This window comes from Cervus canadensis, chromosome 6, assembly GCF_019320065.1.
Source record: "Cervus canadensis isolate Bull #8, Minnesota chromosome 6, ASM1932006v1, whole genome shotgun sequence".
Lineage (NCBI taxonomy): Eukaryota > Metazoa > Chordata > Mammalia > Artiodactyla > Cervidae > Cervus > Cervus canadensis.
In genome coordinates this window covers 56,105,038-56,133,035 of record NC_057391.1, presented here as the reverse complement: position 1 = coordinate 56,133,035, position 27,998 = coordinate 56,105,038, and the positions used below count along the sequence as shown (strand labels likewise).

Below are 27,998 nucleotides of genomic sequence, written 5' to 3'. Positions count from 1 at the left end.
TATCGAATTTATTTCCCTTTAATCCCTCTATTCATTTTTCAGATGTTTTCTTGGAAATAGGAAGTCATATTTTAATATGGCTAAACCCATAGAACATCCTGTTGCCTTGAATGTTATGGTAGATTGAAATTCAACCCAAGATTTAAGAAGAAAAAGTAAATTTAGCAGAGATCTGATATTTAGCCCAGAAGTGTACCTGCCTCATAAATTTGGCATTACATGTTCTCCGAAAAGTGATCACAGTTTATGTATAAATGAAAGACAATAGAGGTCTGTGTTGCCTTTATTGGCAAAAACTATTATATATTAGAGGTTTTGTGACTTACCTATGTTATGTGAAGCAAATGCAGGCCACAACTATTAAGTGATAATTATGAATACACTTTTAAAGTAAATTTTATTAAGTATTAATAAAGACTTTATCTGTATATATATACATACACATACACACACACACACACACACACACACAGAAGTCCTTTAATCTCTCTGGACCTGTTATTCCATCTGTGATAAAAGAACTATTTTAGGTGAAGAAGTATTTTCTGCTTTAGCCCAAGCATCACCACTTGTATTGGTTTAAATTTCAGACTTCTGTGTTCAACTCTGTTTGGTGGAAAGATTCTGAGGAAAGTCATTATAAAACCACCACAGCAGATGGCCCCTTTCCCAGCCACTGCCCTCCAAGAGAAGGGGACCCCGCACTCTTGCTTTGTCTTACAAATTCCCATCAGGAAGCCTCTTCTTCACCCATCACTTCATACTCCACCCCCAGCCCCTTACCTTACACCCCTCCTTTGCTCTCCCATGTCTTTTGGGGCCTGAGGCTGATCCTGTCCCCCACTCTCTGGCACCTGTCACCATTTATTCATGCATTCATCAAGGACTTATTGAGCAATCACTCTGTGCCATGCTTTGTTCCAGGGACTCGGCATTTATCAGTGACCAAAACAGAGATCCCTGTTCGGCTCACACTGCAGCAGGTAGAGACAGACAATAAATAACAAGCAGAAAATAAGCACTTTGTAGAGTATGCCAGATGGTGATAAGTGCTATGAGAAAAAGAAATAGTAAAGCAGGCCAGGGAGGATTGAGAGGGGTATGAGGAGTCATGTTGAGAAGGCAGATTCTTGGCCCCATTCCTGCAGTTCCCAGTAAGAAATCTACCTAATCCAGCATGTCCCTTTATACACAATCCTGGAATTGACCTCTGGTCACGGGGTGTGGCAGAAACAGCACTCAACTCAACTCCATACTCATTTCCTCCCTTGCAGTTAGGTCAGGCCCATGTGACTCACGCTGGCCATGCTGGCCAATGAAACGTAAGAGGAAGAGCAGTTAAAAGTTAGCTTGTCTCTTTCATCTCATCCTTACTCTGACGTGCTCACCTTAAGGGCCATTAGTCTAGGCATCATAGCTACAAGATGAAGAAGGCCATCCAACCTGCATCAGATATGACATGAGGAAGAAATAAACTTCTACTGTTTATGCCACTATGATTTCAGGGTTGTTTGTAACTAAATCACAGCACAGGCTATCTGTGCCAGTATCTATGAAAGAAAACGAGCTTGCAATTATAACATAATTTTCTGCTTTTTAACAGTAAAGTAAGCAAGAAGTCATGAATTTTTACCTCCTCATAGATTAACAGAGGTGTAAAGGTACACTTCTGTCAGAAAAGAAATGAGTAAATTACATTTAGGTTGCCCTTTTAGGACTCTATGAATATTCCGTGACGTGTTTTAAGCAAGTGTTTTGATTCATGAACACAATTTACTTTTTTGGATTCACATAACAGTAAAATTTCATTGAAAAAATTACTTAGTAGAAAATGTGTAATTTATTTTAATCTAATCAAAATATTTCTTGGGCCATTCAGTTTCCTGGCTATTCCCCTGACTTAAATCTCAAACTGGAGGAATACTTTTTTTCTGTAAACACTTGTTACAATGGCACTCATTTAAGAAAGATTAAAATATTAACAGTATCCAGATGGAGTCTACAAGCAAATGCAAAGCACAAGCAATAGGAGCTCTAAGTTGTGCCCTGAGAAACTTTAAAATGTAAAGCTGTCTGTGCTCTAACTCACGGGATCATGCTTGTCCACATTTTCCTTTAGTAGACTCCAAAGAAAACATTTAGAAAGATAGCCTCAAACTCATAAATATGGGTTAATAAATAAAACAAATCTGTATGGAAATATTGATATCCAAGTCCAGATACAAATGTGTATAAAGCAAGAGACCATTGAGGGGGTGTCAGGAAGACCCCATAGATTCTCCAATCACCTATCAGGATGCCCGAAGTCCTACCATTAATTATTTTTCCTTTGACTAGAAGAATTTTGCTACTCTGTGACAGCTTTAATAGAAAAGAATAAGACACAGATGGAGTAGAATAGGCAGAGGAGACCATGCTGAGGAGCATGGGACTGGGTTGAATGATGTGAAGATGGTGATAACAAATCCCTGGTCTAAAATAAAGGGCAACAGTTGACAACTGATTAATAAATTATAATATTCTTCTTGAACACCTATTATCTTTAAGATATTATACCAGGCATTCTGAAAAACACAGAACTAAATGAGGCAGAATTACTGTCTTCATCAAATCTGTAGTCTAGGGTTTGGCCTTTGTTATGGAGCCAGAGAATGCATGGCTAGTTAGAGCTAGAAATAGGAGTGTGGCCTGTTACTCATCCTCAGCAAGTCTGTATGAGGCTCCAGGGAGACCCAGGTCAGGCAAATGAAGGGTATTATGGGACCAGAGGGAATGAGGTCTAGAGAAGGAAAAACAAGAATGAAAGGAACAATGAACTGATACAGCCATTCTCCCCTTGTTAAACACTTTTACCCTTAAGCGTGAGAAGAGATCACAGGCTTTGATGCTTGGAGAATTTTATGTCCTTCCACCAAATAAGAAGAAACATAAATTGAATTTCATATAACTATTTTGTTACATGGCTTTGTTACAAAAGCCTTTTGGTTTTGAGGTCTGTCTTTTTCAGTTTTAAACACTTACCATCAAACTTTGCGAGTCTGCTAGTATCTGCTCCAAGTTCTGAGGTAACTGAGAGCGCGTGGCGCACCTTAAGGTTTGTTTCCCTGTGAAATTAATTGACATGACATAAACTTGTAAATGAAACAGCCCAACAGTATCTTATACAAAGCAATCAGGGGCATTTCCGCAATTTTAGCACATGCAAAATCCAACACAAGAGATTCAGGAAACTCCCTCTGAATGTCACTCGCACCTCCCACACTATCTCGGGAAAGTGGACAAGTCTTTGCAGACTCCTAAGGGTTAGCATTCCATCCACAGCACATCTCTGTAACAACAGTGATCTGTTTGGCTATTTGGAAAAACAGAGGACGTATTAATAATAAATATGGTTGCATTAGAACATTCTTAGACATCATGCGTGGGTTACAAAACACATTAGGAATAGGAACACAGTTGCCAGTTAAAGAAGGTCAGTATCACTCCAGAATCTGGTATCTATGCAGAAGTTTTACTTGTAAGAGATGGTCATAGCTAATTTCACAGTAGCTGAAATACAAATGGGAAAAGGAATACAGCTTTCTTTTTCTTGAAGAATCAAGCCAAGAATCCCATACATCTAGAACCATAAAACTAGACAGGAACTAAGTAGATCACAAGGAGCTGGTCATCTTCCAAGCAAGACCATGTATATGTTGGACAGATGGCTGTCTGGTACTCATGAAATGACCAGCAGTGAAGATTCTATGGCCATCACTCAAGTCTCCTTAGGAGTTTGTCATGTCAGTTTCCTCACTGAGTTCAACCAAATTCTCTTCTACCATAGCTTAAGAGAATCTGTCCGAGTTTAGTCTTTACAGAAATGTTTAGTAGTGGGTTCAGTAGTAGTGGGTCAACAAATATCGATTGAATACATACCACAGTCACCCATGAAACTCAATGCAGCCCTGAAGGTTACTGTCCTCTTGAGGAAAACAAGTGGTAGGTAAAAAAGCAAATATCACCTTTTGGAAGTGCATGCCAAACCATGAAAAACTGAACTTAGAGAACTGAGCAGATACCTGAGACTTGATTTAATCTAAACTTCTCCATGATTAAGTTTCACAATGATGTTATGGCAATAAGAACTGAATCCAAGGAATGCCCATTAGCCAAACAGCTTTCTGCAGAAAACATTAAGCTGAATGTATAATTGAAATAACTTTGTTCAAGTCATTTAGATCTTATTGATCTAAATCTACAAATTCTAAGAGGCAGAGATGAGTAAAGACAGTCAAAAATAACTTCATAATTGAGGCAGAAACTGAGTTGGGCTTGATGGAAAAGAATGAGACAGTGGTGTTGAGATTAAAAGACAAATGTTTGCCCTTTAAACGACTTTTCAAATAATTTAAACAATCACACCAACTGGACCAGACAGCTCTCATTCCTCAGCCCTATTCCATATATGCTGTCACTCATCAAAGTTCATCATCATGTTAATTTATTTCCTCAGGATTCTAATATCTCACTTCCATATTCAGACATGGAAACTAAAGAGGAAGAATAATCACACAGAGTCCTCACTGATAAATTTTTTTTCCCAAAACTCCTGATTTTTTTCTCAAATAATATTTTTTAATCTGTAAAAGAAGTACAAATGACAATATAAAATAACACATGCATAAAGGATCTGAACAGACACTTCACTAAAAAAGAAATACAGTGATAAACAAAAAAAAAATTTTCACTATCATTTCTCACTAGGGAAATGCAAATTAAAACCATAATGAGATACTTCTACATGCCTACTGTATAAATACTACTACTACTACATGCCTACTATCTGAACTATCTGAAATTAAAGATTGATCATACCAGGATAGAGAGTCACTGAAAATCTCATATACTAATAGTGACATCTAAAATGGTACAGTCACTTTGGTCAATATCTTGATAAATTTCAAAATGATTTTCAACATAAGAAACAATACAGGAAGATCCTTTTCACCTTTTAGTCAACTTCTCCCATGGTACCATCTCACGAAACTGTATCACAATATCACAACCAGGATACCGACATTAATAGTCAAGATACGGAACACTTCAATCAACACGAGGATTCCTCTGGGTTCCGTTTATGGACATACCACCTTCTCTGCCTCCTCCAACCCATCTTAAACTCATGGCAATCCCTAATCTGTTATCTGTTTCTCTAATTTTATAGAAATGTTATATAAATGAAATAATACAGTATGTGACCTTCTGATATTTACTTTTTTCACTCAATATGATTCTGTGAAGATACATTCAGGTTGTTGCATATATCAATAGTTTATTCCTCTTTGTTACTCAGTAATATTCCACAATATGGATATTCCAGTTTGTTCAACCATTCGCCTGGTGACAGACATATAAGTTGTTTCTAGTTGCAGATATTACAAATAAAGCTGCCCTAAACGTTTGTATACAAATTTTTGTGTAAGCATAAGTCATTTCTCTGGGATAAATGCCAGGTAATGAAACTGCTGGATTATACAGGAGCTACATGTTTAGCTTTTTAAGAAACTGCCACACTGTTTTCCAGGGTGATTGTAGCATTTTATATTCTCACCAGCAATGTGTAAGTGACTCAGTTTCTCAACATTCTTGCCAGCATTTGGAGTCCTCACTATTTTTTATTTTGGTTATTCTGATAGGATAAGTGGGAAGTGATACATCATTGTTGTTTTAACTTTAATATCCCAATGACTAATGTTGTTGAGCATCTTTTCATGTACTTATTTGCCATCTGTAAGTTATCTTCGGTGACCTGTCCCTTAATATCATTTGTCAGTTTTCTAATTGGATTTTTTTTACTGTGGAGTTTTAAATATTTTTCATATATTCAAGATACAAGTCCTTTGTCAGATATATAGGTTGCAAGTATTTTCTCCTAGTCTGTAACTTTTATTTTCATACTCTTAACAGAGTCTTTTGCACAGAAAAAAAAAAAAACTTAACATGACCAAGTCCAGTTTGTCAAATTTTCCTTTTATGCATTATGCTTTTGGGGTCAAATCTAAGAACTCTTTGACTAGCTTTAAATCTTCAAGACTTTCTACTATGTTTTTTCTAAAGGTTTTATAGTTTTATGTTTTATATTTGAATTGTTTCCTTAACAATAACAGGACTACTCAAATTATTTCGTACTGGATGAGTTCTGACTGTTTTTCGATGAAGCAGTCCATTTACTCTAGGTTGTTAATGTGTATAGAGTTATACATAGTATCTCCATATCTTTTTGATGACTTCAGGATCTATTATAATACTCCCTGGTTCATTCATGATATTGTTAACTTGTATCTTTTCTTTTCTTCCCCAGTCTTCTTAAAGTTTGTCTATTTTACTGATGTTTTCAAAGAACTAGCTCTTTGTTTCTTTTTCTATATTCTTTTTCTATTTTCAAATTCATTGATTTTTTTTCTCTTTGCTCCTTCCTTCTACTTGCTTTGGTTTATTTTGCTATTTTCTAGGTTATGAATGGAAGATCTGATCATTGGTTTGAGGCTTTTTTTCTCTTTTCAAGTATATACACGTACAGCTATAAATTTTCCTCTTAGCACTATTTTAGCTTCTGCCAAACCAAGGGTAGGATCACACAGGCTGATCTCTATTTGGATATCTCAGTACAGCAATGATTTAGAAGGAAGTGGTTAAAACCACGGGCTCTTTTGTCAAGCTGCCAGGTTTGAGTCCTGGTTTCATTCATTAGAAGTTTGGTGCAAATTCTTTAATCTCTCCAAGCTTTTGTTTCCTTGCCTATACAACAGGGCTTATAGTACCTATGTCAGGATTAAATGACAGAATCCATCTCAAGCACATGCTTTAAAATGTAAGTGTTCAATAAATGTTTTTAATGTCAGACAGACTAACTGAATCCATTGAAATGAAATTACTATATGATCTATAGCTAAATTCCAAATTAGCATCTGTCAAAACTGCATTCTACTTCATTTCTCTCTTCTCTCTCTACATCCTCACTTGACCAAGTTCCAAAAGTTGCCTTATAAAGTAACACCAGTTCTTCTTTCTTCAAGAGATCTTGATTGCCACTCCTCTCATTTTCCTTAGAAAAGCACTTGAAATTAAAAACAAATAAACAAAGAAACCCTTTCAGGGAATCTCAGTGAAGAATCCCTATGTAAACTACATCTTACTCACATATATAGTTAGCTCATTGTTCCTGAAATAAATTCAAGAGAAAAGACAGAGTTTTAACAAGATGCAAAGTAACTAGCAAATGGACTAAGCGGGACTTCCTTGATGGCCCAGTGGCTAAGACTTCACCTTCCAGTGCAGGGGGTGCAGATTTAATCCCTGGTCAGGGGCTAAGATCCCATGTGCCTCACAGCCAAAACCCACCAACACATAAAACAGAAGCAGTACTGTAATAAATTCAATAAAAACTTTGAAAATGGTCCACACCAAAAAAAACATTTTTAATGGACTTTGCAATTTAACAGTCTTATTTCTTCCAAGAATATAAAATGAAGGGTTTTTTTTTCAGGTTTTTTTGATTGAGGTATAGTTGATTTACAATGTTTCAGGTGTAGAGCAGTCATTCAACATACACATATATTCTTTTTCAGATTCTTTTCCACTACAGGCTATTATATTTAATATAGTTCCCTGTATTATACAGTAGATTCTTGCTGTTTATCTGTTTTATGTATAGCAATGTATGCATCTGTTAATCTCAAATCCCTAATTTACCCCTTTGGTAATCATAATTGTGCCTATATCTGTTCGAACTAAGTTCCTTTGTATCAATTTATTTAGATTCCACATTTAAGCAATATATGACATTTGTCTTTCTCTGAGTTACTTCACTCAGTATGATAATCTCAAGGTCCATCCGTGTTGCTGCAAATGGCATTATTTCATTCTTTTTAATGATTAATATTCCATGGCATGCATACACACACACACACATACACATTGCATCTAAGATTAAGGTTTAGGATTTAAGTTAGGTCTTGTTTCTAAAGCTATTGCTCTTAAATAAATTGAAAAACCAATCTAAACAATTATTTGAATTGTAATGACTTACCCATCAAGCTCAGCAGTTTCAATATAACAGAGACCATGTGGCTCACTACTTGATAGAAGAAGGAGATCAGCCTATTTTGAAAAACCATGATAAAGAATATTTGAGGGGGGAAGATTGGTTGAACACCTTCAACACTGTATCACCCCTCCATTACTAATGAGTCAGCAGAGCCTTAGAAAACAAGTGAGACATGAAGTCTTGCTCCACCTCTCTGACACATGCCCTGAATCAAAACCACCCTCTGCTCCCTTGTTCCTGCTTTGCACTCTCTTGGCCATCAGAACATAAGCAAGGGCAGGATACAGCATATAAATTAACAACCACTTTATTTTTTAATAGAAATGTATAAAGTTTTTATATATTCCTATATAAAATTTATGTCTTTTATAGAAACACATAAAATTCCATTTTCTTGCTTTGATAATTGCTCATAGAAAATGTTCTCCAATAAGTAAGATAATTGGAAACACTTATATGCACACACTAATTCTTCAGTTATCAGTTAAGAGCAGAGGGCATGCAAAGAAATGGGGAAAGACAAAAGTGAAGGAGCAGGAGAAAATTGAAAACAATAGAAAAAAATGAGAGGCAAGGAAAGAGAAAAGGACTAAAGGAAAAACAAACTTGAAAAGATAAACAGGATGACAGGAAGGTTCAAGAGGGAGGGGACATATGTGTACCTATGGCTAATTCATGTTGATGTATGGCAGAAATCAAACCAATACTGCAAAGCAACCATCGTTCAATTAAAAATAAATATTTTTTTTAAAAGATAAAAAAAAAGAAAAAGATGGTGGTGTATATGAAAAGAGAAAGAGAAGAAAAGCAGGGGTTAAGCAAGAGGGCTGGATAGAATAGAAACCACAGTAAAAACAGAAAGCATTCAGAGGTGAGGAGCTGGTCTAGGACAGAGATAAATTGGAAATGACTGATCATGATTCAGTTTTAGAATTCTAGTAGCTTTCTACATTGGGAAATTGTTTATTTGAAATTTCAAAATTAATTTTAAAATAAAGGTTTTTATGAAATTCTTAAGGATTTGAATATCTACAAAGAACTGACTAAAATTATAGCAATTTATTTTGACATATTAGCTTTACAATTTTCTACCTCAAAATGTACGACTGGCATTCCAAAACTGTACATTTTTCTTACCTTTGGTTTTTAAGTATTAGAAATATCCCATTATAAAAGCCTGGAGGTTAAATTTAGAATCAAACTTCTCATTTCATTCTCTCAAGTGTTTAAATTTTCAACTCAAAAATAGGCCAGGCGTAGCTGCATGTATGGGGGAATAGTTTTGTCTAAGTCATAACAAAACAGAACTGAAAAAACAACTCAGTGACAAACCCCTAACAAAATAAACGGGTTTGTACTATCAAGGTTCTTCAACTCTGGATGAAAAAGTCACAGACGTCTGTCAAGGCAGAAATTATTTACTTTCTGACTTCTCACAACATGACCAAAGCAAACTCACTCTGAAGAGGACATGTGAAGAGTATATGCCAGTTATAAGCCAACATTTTTAAAGTGAAAAAGTGTTACAAAAATGTACTTTGATTTTATTTCTCACATTTGCATTACAATGAATAAAGGCATAAGGCACAACAGCAGTAGAGCTTCACACTCTTTGGCCTATGGTTCTCCTCCCTGAGTTTAACAGGATCATTTTAAACAAAATCCAGAATTCTCTAATTGCTACCATCTGTGACTAAAAAATAGTTATGAAGTTTAGAGAAAGATAACCATTTGTACCTACAGTTGCTTTTCTTCAAAATCCTGCCTAGTAAGAACTATTCAATGTTACTGCGTAATTTTGAGCTCAGCTGCCTTAACACATATTTTCAGTAAATAAGGAGAGGGACTGTTGGCCACAGTTGGCTCAGAACATGTGACTGAGGCACCACTGCCACCTGGTGACTGAAATCTCTCCTGAGCAGGGACTCAACCTCCTAGAGGCAGAAAGTGTAAACCTCACAGGTTCTGGGCTAGCTTACTGCTCTCTCTATACCTTGGGAAGCTGAGACTTCTACCTTCCCTCCATCTACCTTCCCTGCCTCCTCCCGTCACCTCCACTGTCAACTTTTTCTATGTCCCCTGAACCTTCCTCCTGTTTTCCCACTCCCTAATCTCTGTCCTGCCTCCCCTCACTCTTCCTGTTCTCCCGGCCCAACTGCTGAGTTTTGGTATTTCCTTTTGCTAACTTCTCAAGTTTTGTTCATTCATCGTAGCGGAAGAGGATGTGTGAATGTGCAGTGGCCAGCTAATTCGCCATCATGCCGCCCTACTTCCACATGCGCTCGGTAGTCCTTTTGGAAAGAAGGGCAGGAGAGCTTAGTAACAGCCTTGTTAGCATTGGATTGCCCTCTGCTCTTTGGAGAAGGGAGTGGGGCAACACATGGATGGTCTTAGGGCCCAACAAGCCCCAATACTCTGTCAGTCTCAGGTCAGTCCTCCTTAAGCTGATCCCTTCAATATCTCTCAGGGACCCAATTCCTAGTTAATCCAGAAACTTGTGTTTGAGTTGGAGGTGTTTATAATACCCATAGCCAAAATTTGGTGAGTTCTTACTACGTGTCTGGCACTATTCTATATCACCTAGCCTTAATGCAGCATTTTATTTAACTCAAAGAAACCCTAAATGTATATCTTGTTGCTATCTCTACTTTACAGATGAGTAAAGTGAGGCCCAGAGAGGTTCAGTAACTTGTTTGAGGCCACAAAGTAGGGCACTAGGATGTGAATCTAGGCAATTCAAGGCATATACTGCCAGGAGTACTAAATAGAATGAAAACTCCTTTACTTCAAGGATTTTATAGTTTAGTAAAGGCAGACTATGATAAGGGTTCTAAGTATCTTATTAACAAAGTGCTATGGGAGGAATGCAAGTGAGAAAGGGGTGTATCTGATGGGTAGCTAAGGAAGGGCTTCATGGAAGATTCCAGATGGAATGGAGGGCAGGTCCTTGCAGGCAGAGATGTTAGCAGGAATGAAGTACAGTAACAGAAAGTGTGATTACTGGAACTCACAGTGGGACCATGCAGCAGTTAATCCCAACCATACCCATCTTCCTTAGACTCTTATTTGTACTGGGTTGGCCAAAAAGTTAGTTTAGGTTTCCAAGTGACATCATAGAAAAGCTCGAACAAACTTTTTGGCCAACCCAATACTTTGTTCTGTCAATTACTGGTTCCTTTTCCCTGTGCCCTCCCAGGAAAGACTCAACTATATCTCTCAAGAATTGAAGACTGTTTTTAACACAGTGACTCTTCAGCCACCGTCCACAGGTAACAAAAAGCCCAAGTAGCAGCTTCATGGAGACCTGAAACAAATATACCAGCCAGAGGACTCTTGAAAAGAATCTGCTGCACATCTGTAAGTTCTAAGAGCCAATGACACTAGACTCCTAGATTTATTAGGCATAATTAATGTTTGTTGAATTAAAGAGCCAATGAAGCTAAACCTCAAGCAATTATATAACATCTAAAAGCTGTGCAGCTAAGGGCTAACAAAACATTCACATAATTGTATCACTTTGTTCTCTCAACAGTCTCATTAGGGGATAATGTTGTTCCTACTGTGTGGATAAGAAACCTGGGAAGGTCATTTCCAGCCTGACAAGCACTAGATGAACTAAATTAACTCACGCAATGCCCATAGCAAGTCATGGTGAAAGCTTCATCACGTCTAATAGAGGAACCCAAGGCTCTAAGAGATTTAAAGCCATACTCATGACCATATGGAGCTTAACGCACAAAGCTAGAACTAGAACTCAGCCCTCTGGTCCCAAAATGCATACTTTTTCTTCTGGTTGGCTACAGAATGACCGGAATACAACTATAAATAATAAACAGCATTTTGCTTTGCTAGTGTTCAAAAATCAAAACTACGAGGGTGAAAGAACATTGGGATTTGATTCATAACCAAATGGAAAGATAAATTTGTAGAATTAATTGAAACATCATATTTGGATCTCTCTTCATTTTTTAAGCCATTCTCAACCATGGAATTCTTCTTTATCATCTACAAAATTATCTCTTCTTTTATTCTTTTACAATCCAAAAATAAAAATCCAAAATGGCTCATGCGGCATGAATGACTTATGGAAAAATATGTTGATATGGACAAAAATCAGAATGAAGTCATAAAAATGAAAATGTGTAAGATTATAGTTAATATTTTTCTTTAAAATTTCAAATCCAAAAATGCATGTTGAACATTTCACATTTTTTAAAAAAAAAAAAAAGAGGAAGATTTATTTCAGCAATTAGAGTAAAACAAATAACTCTGAAGTTATAAAAGTTAAAATAACTGAAAAGGCAATTCAGCCACAAAATGGCCTCCCTAAAAGGATATCCTTTAAAAGATGCTGAAAAAACACTGGATGAGATGCCCTGATGATGGGTCCAGAGGGAGACAAAGCCTGTCAGCGGTCAGGACTGGAGTTTAGGTCAAACTAGTCCTTTCATTTCTTAAGGTGAAATTTTCAGTTTCTGTAGCAGAAGAATGCCTTTGTTCTAAAGCAAAAATTTACTGTTGTAGACATCTAAAACACAAAGGCCATTTTGTGGAGGGGATGGAGGGAGAGCTTTTTCCAAATAAGCTAAACAACTAAATTCATGTGAAATTCAAATATGCTCCTGTCCAGGAAAAGGTTTATTTCTACCACCAGATAAGAAAAGCAAAACAGGAAAATAGCACTTCAGTCAATTAAAGGAGGAAGGTAGGCAGAGTTCCCAGGGACAAGGGTCTACCAGTATCGGGAACTCTGCAGTGTGGTTTTCTCACACCATTTACTGGATTCATCTAATGCAAGTCAGTCTCATCATGATAACTGAATTATGCTCTCCATTTTTTCTTGGTCCTAAAATAAAAATAGGAGCTCTGGAAATTCAGTCCAGAAGTGTTTTAGATTTTTTTTTTTTTTTTTTAAGGTAAAGGGCAGTAAGGATTCCTTATCTGGAAAACAGAGGTAACTCTTAACAGGCCAGCTAACTGGTTAAGTCAGACAAGCTCCTTTCCTTGCTTAATGTGTACTGATAGGTGGCTTAAGTCAAGTTAGAAATTCTAAGTTTGACAGTTAGAGGCTATGTATTAGAATTGGGAGCAGCACTTCTAGCGTCCAAGCCTAGAGGCTCTGACACTGGAAGCCCAGAATCAAGGTAATTAGGACAGGTCTTTTAATGGAGGCAGGAGCTGCATATGGTAGTGGTAAAGAGTGGGGTTAAAACCCAGATGGAGTTTAACTCCTAACCCTCCTATTGACAAGCTATCTGATGGCACTGTACCTCTATTTTCTTATCTGTAAAATGGGAACAATAATAGTACATAACCTGCTGTCATTAGACTAATGTGAGGATTAAATAAGTTAAGCTGTATAAAGCTTATAATATTATCTGATATGTGGCATGTAGTCAATAAAGGCTAGCTATGATTTTTCATGATCTTCATGATCTGGTTTCCCAGGCTCTACCTCAGTGCAGTAACTCAGAAGTGAGTCTCTTTCAGAGACCTGTGATTGTTGCTCGCCACATGTAAGCTCTCTGATAGCCTCTAACAGCTGATGCCAGGGAGTAGGAAGTTATATTAGCACTTCTAAGTGATTACAGCAGTTCACCCATAGAAACATTTATTTGTCCTTGAAAACAGCTTCATAGGTGCTGAGTAGCTGCACATGGAAAACTTTTGAACAAAGTGACCTAATCAAGAGGCACTGAAGTGTTCTGGCATTGGGAGGACCCCCTCACTTATCCAAAGACTAAACCAACAGAGCTATAATTGTAGGAGTCAGACAGACATGACTGGAAATTAGAAAAATATCATCTGCTACTGACCAAGCAGATGGAGACCAGGCTTTAGGTCTGTGGGCTTAGTGGGCTTGCTAATACTTCTCTCTGGATAGACAGATTATCCAGCCATAGATGAAGCTCTCTGGAGGATCGAAACTACCCAGACCCTCCCATCACCCCCACCATGGGGATTTACTCCTATAAAATGAATGCTGTGACCAAGCAGGTCAGAATGTTCTCTCTGTACACAGACAGAGCCTGAAGAGAAAGGGAAGGAAGGAAGTGCCAGGTCATGCACACCTGTTACTGCCCCACACTTGACAATCAGAGAAGTCACTCCTGGGAAAGAGAGGGGAGCAAGCAAGGGGGTGCAAGATGCAGTGTTATTTTGTTGCTGTCCCTCCAAGTGAAAGTAAGAACAACAGGACCTAGGGAACGGTTGGGAATAAATAAGCATTTCTGCCCCATCGCATGACCACAATGAAAAGGCTACATCTGCACTGCCCAATAAGGAAGCCACAAGTCACACGTGGCTGTTTAAATCTAAATTAATTAAAATTAAATAGAACTTAATTTTCAGTTCCTCAGTTGCATAACCACATTACCAGGATTCCATATCCACAAGGTGCTTCTGACTGTTCTATATTTGGACAGCACAAACATAGAACATCTTCTTCACTGCAGAAAGTTCTACTGGACAGTGCTGGGACACATGGGTCACTGACTTCACGGGAACTCATCTAAATGTGGATTCATTTTAAACCAATGCTAACGATGTGTTTGTGGAACTGGTTTCCTGCCATGTGATGCCTGCACTTGTACTTGACTCCATGTTTCATTCCACAGAAAGGTTTGCAATAAGCAGCAGTGTGTATACTATAACACAGAAAATACAACTAAATTAAAAACAAAGACCAAGGAAAGTGCAAGTTAGAATATTAAGGCTTCAGAAGGCAAGTTGGAACACAGATATACTATGGGGTCAGAGAAATAAGCACTTCTCTACTTAAAGTGTGAACTTTTTTTTTTTCTTTTTTTGACTTTTAAACAACAGAAATTTTATCTCTGATAGTTCCAGAGGCTGGGAATTCCAAGATCAAGACACTCACTGCAGGATGTCCTCATTCAGTGACAGCCATCTTCTTTCTGTGTCCCCATGTAGCAGAAAGGGTGAGGGAATTTTCTGTTGTCTCCTCTATAAGTGTGCTAATCCTACTATTTTTACTTTATTTATTTTTAATTGAAGGATCATTGCTTTACAGTATTGTGCTGGTTTTTGCCAAACATGAATCAGTCATAGGTATACATGTGTCCCCTCCCTCTTGGATCTCCCTCCCACACCTCCCTCCTCATCCCACCCCTCTAGGTTGTTCCAGAGCCTCTGTTTGACATTCTTGAGCCATACAACAAATTCTCGTGAACTTTTATTGAATGTCCTGTTCACAGACTAATTGCCTTAGCATGGGTTGCTCTCGAGAATCACTATACACAGAAAATGACTTAATGAAAGAAAACTGCTTCTGAAAGTGAATATTTAAGAGTCTCAACTGAGTTGTTCTTATAATTAGATCTTGGGGCCATTTATGTTATCCTGTGGGAAAATGTCTCAGATTTAATGACGAACACAACTTGATAAATAAAATGGTATTAACACAAAAATTTTCCTGACTAATTTAATATGTTTGACATAAAGACTATATAGAATTTTTAATCCTGTTCTGAATAGCTTTTATATATAGCATTGCATTTAATATGATCTATAGTTAGTCACATATTTTAGTCTAAATTGATCCCTTGAATTTTATTAATGGAACTGTAACACAGGCATCTTGAAAACATAAATTATAGTGCATTTGCAAGACAAAGTAAAACCTCAAAAATAGCATTTAGTGAGAACATTCAATCAATATTTTCTGATTGTGATTATTCAGGAAAGAGCATTCATTTTCCTCTTTCTCTATCTAGTCTTTTCTCCTAAAATTCTGCAAATTAACAGTATTAATTCCATTATTAGGGGACAGTATTCCAACTACGTGGGAACGAACTATTTTTAAAGTATTCTGGAGCATTTTAAAAGCTGTTATTTACATCAAACGATTTTAAATCTTTTTATCTATTAGTTTAAAAGACCCCAAAGAAAATAACAAGGTGACAATCACTCAGCCTTGTCTGAGTTATCATGTTATTGAAAGTAATTAATCAATATGTCCTTAAAAGTATCTTATAATTGAGACATTTTAATAATGCTTCTTAGTATTCCCTCCTTAGTTATGCTAAATTAGTACAGATTTGCTGAATTTGCAAGTGTAAATAGTTTAGTACATATGCTATTTTAACCTGAGACAACTTCTTTAAACAATAGGAAATACTCACAGCAACAAATTGGTTATTTTCTAATTTAATGATGTCTCCCACTTTGACGTTCATCCATTTTTCATTCTGCAATCTAAGAACAAAAACAAAATTAATTTTTTTTTCAGGAATAGAGAAGAATCAAGAGAATGTATTCACAATACAGCATCATATAACAGAAGAAGCAAGTAAAACTTTTTTCCTAGAATGCTCAATTCAAAGAGCCTTGCATAACAAAGTCGTTTACCTGAGTGATGTGGGAACTAGAGAGAGGTCAAGAGAGGTGAAGTGATTTGCCCAAAGACCCAGTGAGTTAGTTATCTCTAGAGCTAGACTCAAAATGCCTAACTCTTGGCGTGTACTCTTCCCACCACTCCATGGTGCCAGCTTTGTATAGCAGCTATTAACTCTTACTTGCTGAAAATTAAAAAAAAAAAAAAAAAGCTCAGGGGAAAGGAAGGGAATAAATTTAGTCATTAATACTCTTTTCAAATTCTATGTTAATAAATATAAAAACATCACGGCTGTTGTCTCAGAAGTCTGTTTAACTGGAGGCAATATATGAAGGAGACAGAGGCAAGGGACAGTAGTCCAGGGCAACAGCTAGAATGCAAGAGGAAAAGAATAAAAATTCTGGAAAGGACAAGAGCAGCAATCAATGACAAAAGAAGCCTTGGAAGACTGAACAAGAAAGACCACCTGCAAATCATCACAGGACCCTGGCCAAAGGACAGGCTTGGTGGCATTCTAACAGCTAGGGTGAACAGCTCAGAATTGAGAACATGGTCAAGATGTTACACTGTTTTCTTCGAGGCTCAAGTATATAATGGAGTCCCAAGTCTACCTTCACCAAGTTCAAAGTGGTTTATGACAAAAAGCTGTTGTGTCTCGTTGGTCAGGCCCCTCTCAACAAGTTAGGATGACAGCCCATCTGGAACCACACCACCTGTGAGTATCAATGATGCTCTTTCTGAAGTTCTCTGAAATGTAAACCAGCTTTGTTTTCTGAGTTGCAAAGCTTCATCACACCTCTTTCCTGGCAATTCCTTCTAGAAGAGAAGGCTGCGACAAGAAGGGCAGGTTTCCCAACAAGTTAAGGTGGGCAGGTTAATTTCATTGTGAAGTTTTTGAAAAACAACCTAATTTACTTGTTTTATAGGCTGGAAAACAGTTTTAAATATTTATACAACTGTGAAATATGCCTCACACTATCAACCCTGCTGGGTCATTTGGCTTAAACACTCAAAGAATTTCTCTTTAATACAGATCCAAGTACATGTTGTTCTGGAAAGTTTTCAATTGAAGCATTTTCATCTCTAGCCAGAATTCATTCATTTTTCCAGTGCCATACTTCTCTGCACTTTATCTAGTTTGATGACAATGAGAGAACCTAGGAAGCCTTTAAATCTCATTTTATTTCTTTTTACAGGTATGAATAGATTATGTGTTGGTCTGTTTTTCCTGGGGTATCTACTTTGAGGCATTAGTGACATTTCTCAGGGAACAGTATCTCAAATAAAATGAGACCAAGACAGAGACCATGTCTTTATTTATGGAAACTGCACTACTACTGAATTTCCCTGAAGTCTCTACTAAAAGTACCTCTGCATCAAGAAGATGCTGAGAAGGCACTAACTCTCATTTGCAAACTCTTATTCCTACTACCTGTATACTCTAAGCTCTAGGAAGGACCACATCCTACCTCTTCCACCCAAATGGAAAAGTCAACCCAAGTTAAAAGGAAACTCTATAGGATCTCTTATACATTTCAAAATGTACATTTGAGAATTAAGTAACAACACAGATAAGTAACAACAGCCACTATTTGGGGGGAATAAATCAAAACCTGAGTTTTCTTACTTAACTCTAACTTGTTTTTCTCTAGTGTTGTAATATTTCCCCCCATAAAACCGAAGCAATTGGAAAAGATGCTTTTAAAAGTCTGGTGTTATCCTTGGGAATTACTTGAATTAACTGCTACACTTGTAACAATAGTGGAATAAAATCCCCTTAAGAAAACAATCTGCAAAATCCCAAGTCATGGAAAGAATTCCTGAAAAGGAGGAATCTGATATGGCCAATATGGATTCCTACTGGGAAAATAAATCAGAGTGACAAAGCAGAGAAAATCGCTTTCCTCATGCTAGATCCTTGTGCTCATTCTTCTCTGACCCTAAGTTCAGTTCAGTTCAGTTCAGTCAGTCATGTCCGACTCTTTGTGACCCCATGAACTGCAGCACGCCAGGCCTCCCTGTCCATCACCAATTCCCGGAGTCCTCCTAAACCCATGTCCATCGAGTCAGTGATGCCATCCAACCATCTCATCCTCTGTTGTCCCCTTCTCCTCCTGCCCTCAATCTTTCCCAGCATCAGGGTCTTTTCAAATGAGTCAGCTCTCTGCATCAGGTGGCCAAAGTATTGGAGTTTCAACTTCAACATCAGTCCCTCCAATGAACACCCAGGACTAATCTCCTTTAGGATGGACTGGTTGGTTCCTCTTGCAGTCCAAGGGACTGCTCAAGAATCTTCTCCAAACAGTGTGGGAGATTCTTAAAAAATCTGGAATAGACTGCATATGACCCAGCAATCCAATCCTGGGCATACATACCGGAGGAAACCAGATCGAAAGAGCGCATGCACCCAATGTCATCGCAGCACGTTTAATAAAAGCAGGACATGGAAATGCAACCTAGATGTCATCAAGCAGACGAATGGATAAGAAGCTGTGGTACTGTACATAATGGAATATTAACTCAGACATTAAAAAGAATACATTTGAATCAATTCTAATGAGATGGATAAAACTGGAGCCCATTATACAGAGTGAAGTAAGCCAGAAAGATAAACACCAATACAGTATACTAACGCATATATATGGAATTTAGAAAGATGGTAACGATAACCCTATATGAAAGACAGAAAAAGAGACACAGATGTATAGAACAGACTTTTGGACTCTATGGGAGAAGGCGAGGGTGGGATGATCTGAGAGAACAGCATTGAAACATGTATACTATCAAGTGTGAAACAGATCGCCAGTCCAGGTTGGATACACGAGACAAGTGCTCAGGGCTGGGGCACTGGGATGACCCAGAGGGATGGGATGCGGAGGGTGATGGGAGGGGTTTCAGGATGGGGAACACATGTAAATCCATGGCTGATTCATGTCAATGTATGGCAAAAACCACTACAATACTGTAAAGTAATTAGCCTCCAACTAATACAAATAAATGGAAAAAAAAAAAAAAGAGTCTTCTCCAACACCACAGTTCAAAAGCATCAATTCTTTTGTGCTCAGCTTTCTTTTTTTTTTTTAATTTTTTTAATTAGGTTGGAGGCTAATTACTTCACAACATTTCAGTGGGTTTTGTCATACATTGATATAATCAGCCATAGATACTACAACGTATTCATCACCGATCCCCCTCCCACTCCTCTCACCGATTCCTCTGGGTCTGTCCCAGTGCACAGGCCGGGCACTTGTCTCATGCATCCCACCTGGCTGGTGATCTGTGTTCAAACCATAGATACTATACATGCTGTTCTTTTGAAATATCCCACCCTCACATTCTCCCACAGAGTTCAAAAGTCTGTTCTGTATTTCTGTGTCTCTTTTTCTGTTTGGCATATAGGGTTATCGTTACCATCTTTCTAAATTCCATATATATGTGTTAGTATGCTGTAATGTTCTTTATCTTCTGGCTTACTTCACTCTGTATAATGGGCTCCAGTTTCATCCATCTCATTAGAACTGATTCAAATGAATTCTTTTTAACAGCTGAGTAATATTCCATGGTGAATATGTACCACAGCTTCCTTAAACCATCTCTGTCTGATGGGCATCTAAGGTTCTTCCATGTCTGGCTTTTTATAACAGTGCTCGATGAAACATTGGGGTGCACGTGTCTACTTTCAGATCTGGTTTCCTCAGTGTGTGCTCAAGGCTTTCTTTATAGTCCAACTCCTCACATCCATACATGACACTGGAAAAACATAGCTTTGACTAGACGGACCTTTGTTGACAAAGTAATGCCTCTGCTTTTTAATATGCTGTCTAGGTTGGTCACAACTTTCCTTCCAAGGAGTAAGCGTATTCTAATTTCATGGCTGCAATCACCATCTGCACTGATTTTGGAGCCCAGAAAAATGAAGTCAGCCACTGTTTCCACTGTTTCCCCATCTATTTGCCATGAAGTGATGGGACTGGATGCCATGATCTTAGTTTTCTGAATGTTGAGCTTTAAGCCAACTTTTTCACTCTCCTCTTTCACTTTCATCAAGAGGCTCTTTAGTTCTTCACTTTCTGCCATAAGGGTGGTATCATCTGCATATCTGAGATTATTGATATTTCTCCCGGCAATCGTGATTCCCAGTTTGTGCTTCATCAAGCCCAGCGTTTCTCATGATGTACTCTGCATATAAGTTAAATAAGTAGGGTGACAATAAACAGCCTTGACGTACTCCTTTTCCTATTTGGAACCAGTGTGTTGTCCCATGTCCAGTTCTAACTGTTGCTTCCTGACCTGCATACAGATTTCTCAGGAGGCAGGTCAGGTGGTCTGGTATTCCTAACTCTTTCAGAATTTTCCACAGTTTATTGTGATCCACAAAGTCAAAGGCTTTGGCATAGTCAATAAAGCAGAAATAGATGGTTTTCTGGAACTCTCTTGCGTTTTCAATGATCCAGCAGATGTTGGCAATTTGATCTCTGGTTCCTCTGCCTTTTCTAAAACCAACTTGAACATCTGGAAGTTCACGATTCACGTATTGCTGAAGCCTGGCTTGGAGAATTTTAAGCATGACTTTACTAGCATGTGAGATGAATGCAATTGTGCAGTAGTTTGAGCATTCTTTGGCACTGCCTTTCTTTGGGATTGGAATGAAAACTGACCTTTTCCAGTCCTGTGACCATTGCTTAGTTTTCCAAATTTGCTGGCATATTGAGTCACACACCCCTATTTGTATTTTACCCTCTACTCTCTAACTTATTAAATATTTCTAAAAATAGTAAAACACTTAGAATCAATCATCTGACCATTCTCTATCAAGATCTGACCATTAGTCTGCTAACATCATCCAACAGGCCAAAAAGGCAGAAAAGATTAATAATACCTATATGAACCCAGTCTCCCTTAGTTTATCTCACTCTACTCCTTCTTTTCTCTTGCCACCTGTCTGCCCTCTTCCCAGAACATGTACCTTGGAGCGCTTCTTCCCAAAAGGCCCCTTTGTAACTCCAGATACCTCTGAACACCTACTCTTGTCCTTGGTCACCTATCCATCTCCACCTATCCCAATGTAAAGTCCTTCCCTAAGAAGCAGCACTCCAAACACTTGGCTTCCGAAGTCTATGACTAACAGCATCTGAATCTTAAAAACCTTCTGGGATATGCATGCACACATTTCACAGGACATAATATCACCTCTGTGACCAATGAGCCAAAGAGAACACAAGGCAACAATGCTGACACAAAATTTTTCTGAACTTGAAGTAAAATATTGTTTTGAAGGTACACAATCATGGGAGATATTTCCTCGAAACAATTATTATCAAAACTAATTACCAATATACAAAAAAACAGCTAGTGGTATTCTTTGAATGTTGACCCTGACCCTAGCACTATCCAGCTACTTCATCAATAACTGACACAACAACACATTTGCCAGATTTTCAGATGGCCTCCTACCAAGTAGACAGCATAACCCTTACAAAGATGATTATGATAGAAAGCTATGACTTGGGACTTCCTTGGCGATCCAGAGGTTAAGACTTCATCTTCCAATGCAGGGGGCACAGGTTTGATCCCTGGTCAGGAAGGTAAGATCCCACATGCCTCAGGGTCAAAAAAAAGAAAAAAACAAAACACAAAACAGAATATTGTAACAAATGCAATAAAGAGTTAAAAATGTTCCACATCAAACAAATCCCTTAAAAAAAAAAGTTATGACTTGAAAAGGCTACCAGAAACTGAACCAAGAAGAGGAGGAAGAAGTACAGAACATTATTTTGCAGAGGACAAAGTAATGTTCTACAGATATAATTAGGGTCATGAAAAAAAAAGGGCCTGGAGACACTGGTAAACCATATGTTCTTGGTTAAGCCTCTCATTTGAATATATATCTACAGAACAATCAATATGTATAATACAATTGGAGGAGTTTGTTAATGTTATTTCCTATTCCTTCTTACCAGGTAATTATAACTGCACTTAACTAGGACCTCAGAGTACACTGCAATGAGCACTAAGGATCGTAACTATAGAAGTACCAAACTTACTAACAAATATAAACAGATAAAGATCTGCAAAGGAATTTAAATTAAATAGATTTTAAATCCCACCATAGTTTCTTTTCCTACCCACTACCACCACCACTGACCACACAACATCAAAGACATATCAAGGGCTGGAGGGACAGACAGGAAAATTTCCATTAAAGCTCATCTTCAAAATACTTATAGACTTTTTCTAAGATTTTGGTTGGTGTGGTCATTTCATTTTGTCATCGTCCTGACACAACAAAACGGACACTCCCTGACTCTCCATGTGTGGTGCAACTGCTCTGAAGGGCCATGTTTGAAGCAAGTGTCCCTCATAGCTCCGTGAAGGGAAAACAGGATGTTCTGCACCATGACAATGACACTTGGCTCCACAGACTCAGTATTTTTAAACTTTGCTTTTACATTTGTCAAGAAAAACCCTCCCATTTTAAGAGAGGATTTGCAGTATACAAATACTCGGAAAGCAAGTTAATTCATTGTACTGAATCAAGAAATTTCAAGATTTTGAAATATGCTTCAGTTTTCAGGATCACAGAATTGCTTCAGATTTTGAAACTGACATAATTCAAAAACAGTTACGGTAATACATTAGGCTTTACCTTATAAGCACAAAGCCAATCACCACATAATAAGCCAAACTTCAAGATAAGAACTCATAAAATTTAAATTCCAAAGATGCCATAGAAGATATGGCATTAACCTGTCACAGAATAGTGACTAGAATTATTTTGAGGAAAGAAGTTTTAAAAATACACCCACTAGCTATATATCTACTCTCAGAACATCAGAGAATCTGAGTTCTGAGAAAAGGTGATGAGAGATAACCACAGTATCTAAAAATTATTGATAAATTGGTCTGAACCTAATTCTTCCTTTTTAAAAAAATGTTTATTTGGCTGTTCCAGGTCTTAGTCACAGCATGCAGGGTCTTTGATCTGGCATGTGGGATCTTTAGTTGCATCATGCAAACTCTTTGTTGTGTCATGTGGGATCTAGTTCCCTGACCAGGAACAGAACCTGGGCCTCCTGCATTGGCAGCAGAGTCTTAGCCACTTTACCACCAGGAAGTCCCTGAATCTGCTTTTTTCTGATGAGGCATGGCATACTAAGAGTTGTTACGATTTGCTGAGAAACTGCCTAAAGAAATCAGAGTGAGACAGCACCTACCATTCTCCATGTCACTGAACTATTGACACTAGAGGCTAGAAATCATCTGTTTACCTTGAGCAAGATCCCAAGTCCATTACTGAAGCTTAAGGGACAGAAAGAGGAGATCTTCATCGGTCTCTTCAAGGCTCCTGTCATCCTTTCCAGAATCTAATGCTCCTGACTGCCATGAGCAACACAGATTATCCTGAAAAGATTTCCTCAAAAGTTTTGCTGTGGTACTACATAGAGAAGATAATAAAGAAGGCCAGTGTAATTGACTTCACCTAATTAACCAAACAATCCATGTGAACTTGGTTTCTTCCTTAATCTCAAGCCCATGTCAGCTCTATAACATACAAAAGCATTCCTCTGCTCATACAGACTTTGTTTCATTCACTACTGTATCCTTGTATGTGTTAGTTGCTCAATTGTGTCCAACTCTTTGCAACGCTATGGACTGTAGTTTCCCAGGCTCCTATGTCCATGGAATTCTCCCAGTAAGAATACTGGAGTGTGCTGCTATCCCCTTCTCCAGGGGATCTTCCCAACTCAGAGATTGAACCTGGGTCTCCTGCATTGCAGGCAGATTCTTTACCACTGCACCACCAGAACCTAGACTAATGCCTAATTTATAGTAGGCACTCAGTATTTGTTGAATGAATAAGTAAATTAATAACTATAGAATCATTACTTCTAAAAACATTTGCTGATGATAGCATTTCCCTGAATGTCTGATAAGAATTATAGCAACGAACAATTTATTTAACGCTTCCAGGGACTGTGTTGGTTCCTCAATGTACAGGGTTGCCAAATAAAAAGTGTGTGAGTGCTCAGTCATTCAGTTGCGTCTGACTCTTTGCTGCCCCACTGACAGTAGCCCACCAGGCCCCTCTGTCCATGGGATTTCCCAGGCAAGAATAATGAGGTGGGTTGCTATTTCCTTCTCCAGTGGATCTTTCTGAGCCAGGGACCAAATCTGAGCCTCCTCCATCTCCTGAATTGGCAGGTGGATTCTTTACCACTGAGCCACATCCAATTAAATTTGAATTTAAGACAAACAACAAATAATGTTTTAGTTTAAGTGTGTCCCATGCAACATTTTGGATACAGTTATATTAAAATATTGTCATTGTTTATCTGCATTTCAAATTTAACCAGAGGGCCTATATTTTGCTATATCTAGCAACAACTATCTCTTTTTTAATCCTCCCAGCAGCCCTAAGAGATAGGTACTATTGCTACTCCCATTTTATTAACTTTACTCGGAAAAAAAAGCTGAAGTTCATAGAGACTGGGACATTTGCCCTAGTCTTCAACATCTATCAAAAATTAAGGAATCGGGTGGAGAGGGAGGTGGGAGGGGGGATCGGGATGGGGAATACATGTAAATCTATGACTGATTCATATCAATGTATGACATAACCCACTGAAATGTTGTGAAGTAATTAGCCTCCAACTAATAAAAAAAAAAGAAATTAAAAAAAAAAATTCAAACGCCCACGTACTTTGACATTCTACTTTAAAAAACTAATCATACCTATACAAGGATATACAAGGATTTTTTTCAACATTTATTTGTAATAGCAATCTATGAGAAACCATAAGTGCCCATCAATAAGAATTAGATAAAAATACCAGGATACATCTATCCCATCATGCCTCATCTTCTCACTGGAATACAGTGCAACCACTAAAAAAAAAATAAGATAGATCTATATGCAGTGATGTGAAATACCCTCTAAGTTACATTATTAGGTTGAAAAGGAGCGCATGCAGAACACTCATATGCACTGAAAGATTCTAACAGTTTTGGAGCAAAGATTTACATTTGCATTTGTCTGCTGTTATACACATAGAAGATTTCTTGAAAGATACATGAGAAACTGTTCAGTGGTTGCCATTAGAGAAAGAAAATTAAAAGGAGAACTGGGATGTAAAGGAGAATCCATTTCATTGCATACTTTTCCAGTATGTTTGAATTTTTGGATTACACATATTGATATTTTAAAAGATAAATGGGGAGTAAAAATAGAAGAAAACTCCTCCAAGTTCACATGTGAGTAGCAAATCAGAACTGCAAAGTGATTCTGCCTGAATACAAAGCCATGTTCTTAATAAATCTATACTCATTACTCTTTTTTTACTTTATTCTCTTTGATAATTATGTATTGTCTGTTTAGAAAGAGGATGGCTCCTAAGGAGTTGAAGAGATTCAAGCACAGCAGTAGTGCAGGCTCCCAGTGTTTAAATACAGCTGATTCAAAGCCAGCTTGCAGGCATGGTCCCCTGACACAAATGTCCAATGGACAGCAGCAGTCTCTGGTTCTTTTCAATCCCCCTGCTGTCAGAGTCACACTAAAGTAAGAGATACAGTTTGTCCCTAATCCTCTATCAGACTGGTGAACAGGATCTCATTACACTGAGATTGAGCATAAGACAGCCACAGCCTTGTCTAACTCAATGAAACTATGAACCATGCCATGTAGGGCCACCCAAGATGGATGGGTCATGGTGGAGAATTCTGACAAAATGTGGTCCACTGGAGAAAGGAATGTCAAACCACTTCAGTATTCTTGCCTTGAGAATCAAATTGCCAACATCCACTGGATCACTGAAAAAGCACGAGAGTTCCAGAAAAACATCTACTTCTGCTTTATTGACTACACCAAAGCCTTTGACTATGTGGATCACAATAAACTGTGGAAAATTCTGAAAGAGATGGGAATACCAGACCATCTGACCTGCCTCTTGAGAAATCTGTATGCAGGTCAAGAAGCAACAGTTAGAACTTCACATGGAACAACAGATTGTTTCCAAATTGGGAAAGGAGTACATCAAGGCTGTATATTGTCTTCCTGTTTATTTAACTTATATGCAGAGTACATCATGAGAAATGTCAGGCTGAACAAAGCACAAGCTGGAATCAAGATTGCTGGGAGAAATATCAATAACCTCAGATATTTCAGATGACATCACCCTTATGGCAGAAAGTGAAGAAGAACTAGAGCCTCTTGATGAAAGTGAAAGAGGAGAGTGAAAAAGTTGGCTTGAAGCTCAACATTCAGAAAACTAAGATCATGGCATCGGTCCCATCCCTTCACGGCAAATAGATGAGAAAATAATGGAAACAGTGAGAGAATTTATTCTTTTGAGCTCCAAAATCACTGCCGGTGCAGCCATGAAATTAAAAGACACTTGCTCCTTGGAAGAAAAGCTATGACCAACATAGCTTTGACCAAAAAGCATATGACCAATATGCTGTCTAAAAGCAAGACAGCATATTAAAAAGCAGAGACATTACTTTGCCAACAAAGGTCTGTCTAGTCAAAGCTATGGTTTTTCCAGTAGTCATGTATGGATGTGAGAGTTGGACTATAAAGAAAGCTGAGCACTGAAGAATTGATGCCTTTGAACTGTTGGGTTGGAGAAGCCTTTTGAGAGTCCCTTGGACTGCAAGGAGATCCAACCAGTTAATCCTAAAGGAAATCAGTCCTGAATATTCATTGAAAGGACTGATGCTGAAGCTGAAACTCCCAATACTTCGGCCACTTGATGCAAAGAACTGACTCATTGGAAAAGACCCTGATGCTGGGCAAGATTGAAGGTGGGAGGAGAAGGGGACGACAGAGGATGAGGTGGTTGGATGGCATCACTGACTAGACAAACATGAGTTTGAGCAAGCTCCAAGAGTTGGTGATGGACACGGAAGCCTGGCATGCTGCAGTCCATGGGGTCACAAAGAGTCGGACATGACTGAGTGACTGAACTGAACGTAAGACTCGTATCTTTGGAATCTATTTATTTTGAAGAATGCAGATGTTTTCCTTCTTGTCCTCATTTCTTTTTAGCACCATGCTGATGCTGAGGCAGAACCACACATAGAGGTCATGGTATTGCTCCCAATTTGGAGGGAGAAAGGGTGAGAAGAGGGAGAAATGATTACAGTTAATAATTCCACAGCATGGATAGTTTGGTCTAGAAATTTTATGAGAAAAAGTGCAGTATTAGAAATGCCTTGCCTAATTTATACAAAGGTATTCCCAGATGGCTCAGAGGTAAAGAATCCACCTGCCAAACAGGAGATATGAGTTGAGGCCCTGGGTTGAGAAGATCTCCTGGAGAAGGAATGGTTACCTACTCCAGTATTATGCCTGGGAAATCCCATGGACAGAGGAGCCTGGTGGGCTACAGTTCATGAGGTTGCAACAAGTCAGATACAACTGAATGACTAAACAACAACAACAATTTATACAAATGCTTGTAGAGTCTTTTGAGCATCATTTGGATGCAGAAATACACACACAATTTGGTCTTACTATTTTGAAAACAGAATGAACAATTCACTTACTAAGTTTTA

The 27,998-nt window shown here is 38.1% G+C and overlaps 1 protein-coding gene across 5 annotated transcripts in view; it reads right to left on the bottom strand.

Annotated features, from left to right (window-relative positions):
- The window catches only part of ATP8B4 (ATPase phospholipid transporting 8B4 (putative)), a 264,538-nt gene that overhangs the window by 127,484 nt on the left and 109,056 nt on the right, over positions 1-27,998 (bottom strand). For all 5 annotated transcript variants that reach the window (XM_043472025.1, XM_043472023.1, XM_043472022.1 and 2 more), the window contains exons 7-9: positions 16,234-16,306; positions 8,072-8,142; positions 3,022-3,104 (exon numbers count right to left, since the gene is read on the bottom strand). In XM_043472025.1, the coding sequence (XP_043327960.1) occupies positions 3,022-3,104; positions 8,072-8,142; positions 16,234-16,306 (227 nt within the window). The remainder of the gene's footprint in view (positions 1-3,021; positions 3,105-8,071; positions 8,143-16,233; positions 16,307-27,998) is intronic.